Below are 7615 nucleotides of genomic sequence, written 5' to 3'. Positions count from 1 at the left end.
AAAAGACCACCAAAGGTGACAATTTCCCCTATATGATAGTTACTAACTTCAAATCGATATATCTCGATTCCTAGACGTGACCCAGCGAAACTCCAGGCCACGTATAACTTGTTTTTGGCCGATATAACATTGCCCGTTGGTTTCATCCCATCCCGATTTTGACTGTCGCATAGTGTTATTTGTACAAATTTTGTTTTTTTACCACCTGAGCAGCTNAACTTCAAATCGATATATCTCGATTCCTAGACGTGACCCAGCGAAACTCCAGGCCACGTATAACTTGTTTTTGGCCGATATAACATTGCCCGTTGGTTTCATCCCATCCCGATTTTGACTGTCGCATAGTGTTATTTGTACAAATTTTGTTTTTTTACCACCTGAGCAGCTAACACATCGTTTCTTGGTGCTGAATCCAAATCTGGCCTCACAATTGCTCTAGCACTAGAATTTTAAGATATCCTAACCTATATATGTTATATAATGAAAACATCAAATTATTTGCTCATTTCTAATTAGGGCATCATTTTCGTTTGATGCGATTCGATTTTTCTTTCTCGAGATATACCAGTTTTAATGTGCAGTACTTCGGTAATATGTTATGAAAAAGCATCCCTTGATTCAAAAAAATTTGGTGCTTTTAGTGTGGTAAAACGCTTTTTTCCAAGTTTTTGGTGCTTTTTGAAAATGAAAAGATGGCAACACTGCCAACACAATGCCNCAAAGTTTACACAATTATAATTTTATACGGTTTATAAGGTTTGATGTATACCCTTATTATGTTTCTTTACAGGCATTTTTTCAATGTACCTACGGAGCATAGTCCAACACCATTCCTAGACGCTCCTGATGTTTGCAATCAATCACTGTACCTAAAGGTATACCGATTCTTGCAGATAGGGCCAACACTTCCTGTGACACTTATTTCCAGTGAACACTCCTTCTTAAGCTTGAATCATATTTACGAAGTAAAACTGGGGAACAAAGATTAGATGGTTAAGCTTTACTTTGCATCCAAAGAAACATACAAGTTGCGAATAAAGAAATACTGATTACAATATTTTCTTTTAAGTCGAAGCAGTAGAGAAATGATATTTCACATTTTTCATGCATACATATGTAATAACTCGAATTTATTGAAAAAAATATAGACATTTTGTACTACCGAAACGCATATTTGGTGCAACTGATTAAATGAAAAAAAATAACAATAATTTTAAAACCCCTCCCGAAAAAAATTTCTGCGTTCGCCCCTGACACACGTTGTACAAATAACTAAATATTTTTCGCGACAATGGCAGTGCTAGAAACAGTTTACCAAATTACTGCCACTCAGTCACTATGAAGCCCATGAGGAGTAACAGTGAAAGTGTAAAATTAATTGTTAAACTAATAAAATTTTATTTAATGTTACAAAAAGGTATGGCGGGACTTGAAAAGCAGGACAAGTGTAAAGGCTCGTGACCGGAAAAGGCAGCAGGCGTTGACCGGTAACAGGCCACTTGACCAGGCGCCTATGGCGGAGCTTGAAAGGCGCGTGATAGGTCTAATTGGCAGCAGCTTTGTAGAGGGTAATGATGTTCCCGAGAATATACCGACAGAGGAGGTAATTTTCAATCAAATTCATTACTTCAAGAGCATTGTAAAACATTTTTTTCAATAAAGGATTTTCAATTGGCTCTGGAGGATGGGGACGAAACCGTTTTCAAATTATTTATTCAAGAGCAGGATGAAGTACGTTGCGAAACCCCCAAAACCTCAACGCCAAAAACGCCACGCAGGTACTCTAAAAAGAAACGGGTCGAAGAGGATATCGACCTGCGGAGGAAATTCTTAGAGATAGCTGAAAAGCAGGCAGATGGTCTAAAGGTATTTTAAAACGTGGCATAAATTATTATATATATAAATGATCAGTGTTGCCATTTTAGCCGTATCCCGGCTAGATTTAGCCGGTTGCGATAGCAAACAGCCGGAGAAAATTCGATTTAGCCGGCAGCCGATTTGTTAGCCGTTTTTTCAAAAAAAAGTTAGCCGGTTTTAGCCGGTTTCGCTATTTGCCGTATTTTATTAAAATTTAAATATATGTACATATAAATTTCCATTTTAACATATTTGGGGACCTAAAATCTATTAGAAACTGCTCTCGGAGAAAATTTTAATATCGGACTGTGTAAAGGTAAATTTGAAAGAATTTTCTCTAATACGAAAAGTCTTAAAATACTGGGCCGATTTCAATGATTTTTATTTTATTTGAATATAGTACAGTGACCCAAATATGAACTGGGACATACATACTGCATACATACCATTTTGTAAATATGCTGATTAAAAAGTTAAAAGTTGGTGAAATTTTAAAAAGTTAAAAAGCGGCCGGCTTGTTCGATATAAATTTATCTGCCTTATCCTGAAATTTTGTCATCCGCCCATAGTAAAACCATGGAAACCAAAAGTGAAAAGTGAACCGGTTCGGGGAAAATTAAACTCATGATAATGCTGAATGGCGTATTCTTTTTTCGAAATAATGTTGGCCTGTTTTCTTCAGCCCTTTCACACCTCCACGTGTTTATTTCTCAAAATATTGCCCTCCGACTAAGCAAAATACGTTCTACTAATATAACAATTTTCAGGACGAAAAGTAACCTAGTGCAAATGTTACAATGTAAGGCAAAATTTTTTAATAAAAGAGGAAACGCTATAAGTTTGTAATTGATCTCTCTTTTTTATATTTAAGTAATACAAACATGCTTCTGATGTACGTATAATGACAGTTTCTTTTGTTAAACAAAAATAATTTGCAATGAACTTACCAGTCTCTGTTTTTGTGATTTATTTAACGAGTGGTGTAAAGCTTTGCTACGTATAACCTTTTTTAACTAAAAAAATAATGATTTTACTAGTCCTTCTACTTGCGATTTCTTTAAATAAAACATGTGGATTTTAGTTGAAACATTTTAGCCGTTTTTAGCCGCTTTTTTTTGCCAATATAGCCGGTCGTCCCAAAAAGTTCTAGCAACACTGTAAATGATTACATAATTTGCTTTGTTTTTCAAAAGATGCTAGCCGAATGCAGTTCGGCGAATACAAGGCTAGCGAACTCTATGACGGCGGCCACAAATGCATTGTCGGGCGCTTGGGGAAGGTTTGAAAGCCACCGCCGATGCTTTCAATAATCTCGCCAACGCCATCAATAAGATGTAAATATGTACATACAGTGGTGGAAAAAATAATAGTAACCAAAAATGTTGAAAGCTTTGCATAAATTTCTTTTCCTTATTTAATCTTTAATAATTTTTTTAAAAAAAGTTTAACTCATTACATAACAAGTAACATATATGTATGTAAATCAAAATTTCAAACTTTGTACAGAATTCACAAAAAAATTTCAAGTTTTAAAAATATATATAGGAGAGAAAATGCTCAACACCATCGGCAAATAAATTCGCAAAAAAAATTTAAGAGTATATTTTACCCGCTTGAAACTTCTAGGATGTAACACAAAAATAGAATGGGCTACAAAACTGCATATCCAGAATTCTTCAAAGTTAAAAAATGTTCTAAAAAATTTTTAAAACGTGAATTCTGTACAAAGTTAGAAATTTTGGTTTACATACATATATGTAAGTTGTTATGCAATGAGTTAAACTTTTTTTTTTTAATTATTAAAGATTAAATAAAGAAAAGAAGAATATCCAAAACTTCTCAACATTTTTGGTTTATATTACTTTTTCCAATACTGAAATATACCTCGTGTTAGTGAAGTTATTAAATTTTATTTAAATTAATTTTTTAAGTTTTTATTTAACTTAAGTTAACATTATATGTGCCTGAATTCATAATTTTTGTTATTGAATTTTTTTTTAATTAGCTTAGTAAGATTTTTATATTTAAGATACTACATATGTACCTACAGTCAAGTGACAAATAGTGGAGGAGGACATTTTGACCAATTTCTTTTATTTTTATTTTGTTTAATTAATGTTTATTATTTTTCTTGTGGAGGTTTCAAGTGGCTAAGAATTCTTGTAGATGTTTGATATTTTTTTACCGATGGTGTTATTATTTTCTTCGATGCAAAAAAATTTTCGTACATACTTTGTATCAATGAGTTATATTTACAAAAAAAGCTGTATGTACCTGACTTTCTAAAAAGCCTGATTAGAAAGTCTGAGCAAAGCTGAAACTTGAACTTATGTTTTTTTTGTTATAAAAAAAGTTATATTTAAGAAATAATAACTAAAATTAAATAAAAAATACTTGTCAAGACTTTTAAAAATATCGCGCCGCTATTATTTATTATTATATTGTTTTAAATACATACATAAGCATACATACGTATATCGTTGTTTAAAGTACAAAACCGCGTATCATCATTCTGCAAAACCGCGTATCAGCAAAATGCAAAACCGCATATGCGAGATTGCATAGATTATTAAGTGAGTGCCTTATTTGAAAACATGCCTATAAAATGTGACTATAAGAGAGCAGAATTTCAGAAAACAAAGCGAGAAAGCTATTTTATTACTTCACCTGTTTATTGCGCCACTCATCCCACCTGCTTGTACCGAGTATACGTTCAAATTTAGAAGTCTGAGAGTAGGTAAAATTTTACATATTTTTACATCACTACTTCGTACCACATGTTCGCTTCGTCTTCGTAAACGAAATCCACATTTCGGATATGGTGAAACCAGTGATGATAATGCAGAAATTTTAACTGAAAACAAAACTCAAAAAAATATTCCTGTGTTATATGCTGCGAACAGAAACGGCAAATTTTGTTTGTTCCATGCCATGGCGGATTTATACCAGGTGCAGTAATGAGAGCGAGAAAAAGAATTTGACACTGCCTTATTTGAAAAATTGTCTTTAAAATTTGACTTTAAGGCAGCCGAATGACAGAAAATAGAGCGAGAAAGCTGTTTTATTACTTCACCTGTTGATTGCGCCATGGTTCCATGCAAACATTTTAAGGTTTTCCAGCAACGTTTTCAACATATTAAAAAGCATGCAGATAAAATTCATACAAAAGCGCTATGTCCAATTTGTTGAGCAGTTATTAAAGACGACTCTTTCCTATATTTTGTTAGACTTTTCTTAAGTAAAAATATTTTGTGAATATTACTTTCTTCATATGAATTATTTTTTTGTATAAATGTTGGTAGAATAAAGTAGTAGCGTTTAATTTTGTTCGTTCAGTGAAGCTCAAACGAAAAAAATTGGGGTCTCGTCATTAATGGGTTAGTTTTAGTTTTGGAATAAACAAAGTTCTTTTTCCTTGCGAGAAAGCTGTTTTATTAAGTCACCTGTTTATTGCGCCATGGTTCCATGCAAACATTTTAAGGTTTTCCAGCAATGTGTTCAACATATTAAAAAGCATGCAGATAAAATTCATACAAAAGCGCTATGTCCAATTTGTTGAGCAGTTATTAAAGACGACTCTTTCCTATATTTTGTTAGACTTTTCTTAGTTAATAATATTTTGTGAATATTACTTTCTTCATATGAACTATTTTGTTTGCTTAAATGTTGTTAGAATAAAGTAGTCGCGTTTAATTTTGTTCGTTCAGTGAAGCTCAAACGAAAAAAATTGGGGTCTCGTCATTAATGGGTTAGTTCTAGTTTTGGAATAAACAAAGTTCTTTTTCTTTCTGTCAGTAAACTGGTTTTGTTACAAATAGTATAAATAAGCAATGGGAAATAAGGCAAACTTTGTTTTATTTCCAAACTTTGTTGGAAATAAATCAAAACTCAGATGTTGGTATTTTCCCATTTAAAAGTGAAATAAAGCAAATTTTGCGTTATTGCCGTTTGTGTTTTCAGCTCATTAAACACATCACTTGCTCTCCAACAATCATATGCTCTCATTATCTCCTTTGATGTGCCTACGAAGGATGTTCCATTAGCAATGATTCTCTCATAGCAGGCTATAAATGCTCCAGCACTCAGATCTGTGATTATATCAATATCCACAGCTCTTGTTTTCAAGCTAACGAACATAGCCAGACCGATAGAATGCAAGATTGCGCTGATTGATGTGAAATTCGGGAGAGTAAGGTGAATATGACGTCATCGCAGACTTGCCGGTGGAGAGCTGAGAAAGATCTATCAGTATGTATATGTTTTGCATATGTATATGTATATCACTAGACTGCGGATTTTTATGCAAAATACGGAGCCTAGAAATATGTACCACATAACTATAAGCAATGTCTATAAATTTGTAGAAACAAAATGTATAGAAGTTTATACACTTTGCTTATAGTTATGTGTAACATATTTCTAGGCTTCCTATTTTGCATAAAAATCCGCAGTCTATATATTACACAGGCAATATAAAAAATTTCCTATGACGTCATATTTCTGCCAAAATTTTCAAGAGAGAGTTAGCGGTATAGCAATCAGCGCCACTTTCTGTATTCGTTTCACCATGCGAATATAGCACCCAGCTTCTTCAACACATAATGCTCATTTCTTTCCAACTGTTTAATCCCAAAGAGCCCCGCGTAGTCTACCCCTGTGTGCAGAAATGGATTCACGACTTGGACGCGATCTGCTGGTAAATCACACATCAACTGTTCATTTAGCTTTTTAGCGGATCTAGCCCATGTAACGCATTTATGCGTGAATCTGTGAAGCTCATTCCGCAATCGCGGTATTGAAAAGCGCTGTCTGATATACTGCATCATAACTAGAATACCCTCATGCTTTGTAGAATGATGCGCTTTGTTCAAAATTAATTTGCTGTAATTGATGTCAGGTTGAATGATAACCGGATGCGTCATTTCGTAATTACACTCTGCCCTTCCGATTCTACCTCCCACACGTAGAAGTCCATTCACGTCCAGCATTGGCTTTAGCTATTCAATCTTGCTCCCACCCGGTAAGGATGTTTTCTTTCACAATGAACGTATTTCACTGGAGTACGCTAGGTCTTGTGCTTCTTTCAGAATTAGCTCCAACGCCCTATCTCTCTCTTCTGTAACCTGTAGCTTGTTTCTGTAACAATTCTCGACTAAGTAGAATTGAGATATGAATTCGCCGCCCTCTTCTCTACTGCTAATGAGTAGCAGAGAATGACATATATTCTCTACCAGTAGAGAAATATTCGGTAGAGAAGAGTTACAGAAATGAGCTACTCCCCTTTGCCCTCAATAAATGGATAAATCTTAGCACTTGTGCCATGATTCCGATCAATCTGTCCAATGAACTAGCGCACTGCACCTGCAGAATTTCTTCCGCCCTAGGGCTCTTTTTGATGCTCCATGTTGCTTCTGCCATAGCCACAACATATACCTTCAGCTCCGCGATTGCACCCTCAGGTACCTCCTTTTGCAGAAATCTATCTTATAGCCATTCTGCACTTGATCTCTTAAGCCGGCTAGACCCTTGCAACCATAAATCACTAGGGCTCACGCCTCTTATCAGAAGGTCAGCTGGATTGTCACTCGTCCCGACGTGATGCCATTTGTTTACGTCAGATTTAGCTTGTACAGACGCCACCCGATTTGCCACATAAACCTTCAGTTGGCATGTAAATTTGCGGAACCAATGCGAAACCATCGTCGAATCTGTCCACATCATATAACAACCGCTTGCCACTCCATGCTCTGCACCACAC

The 7615-nt window shown here is 34.8% G+C and overlaps 1 protein-coding gene across 1 annotated transcript in view; it reads left to right on the top strand.

The window, feature by feature from the left end:
• The window catches only part of LOC108368600 (uncharacterized), a gene marked incomplete at its 3' end in the record, with an annotated part of 8126 nt that extends 4990 nt beyond the window's left edge, over positions 1 to 3136 (top strand). The window contains exons 2-4 of the mRNA XM_017623477.1: positions 1418 to 1603; positions 1663 to 1866; positions 3051 to 3136. Coding sequence (XP_017478966.1) covers positions 1418 to 1603; positions 1663 to 1866; positions 3051 to 3136 — 476 coding nt within the window. The remainder of the gene's footprint in view (positions 1 to 1417; positions 1604 to 1662; positions 1867 to 3050) is intronic.
• Positions 3137 to 7615: the final 4479 nt, after the last annotated feature.

Source organism: Rhagoletis zephyria, unplaced genomic scaffold, assembly GCF_001687245.7.
Source record: "Rhagoletis zephyria isolate East Lansing unplaced genomic scaffold, Rhagoletis_zephyria_1.1 Rzeph_scaffold_03212, whole genome shotgun sequence".
Classification (NCBI taxonomy): domain Eukaryota; kingdom Metazoa; phylum Arthropoda; class Insecta; order Diptera; family Tephritidae; genus Rhagoletis; species Rhagoletis zephyria.
The sequence above is the reverse complement of the archived record's forward strand: the minus strand, read 5'-3'. Positions and strand labels throughout refer to the sequence as shown.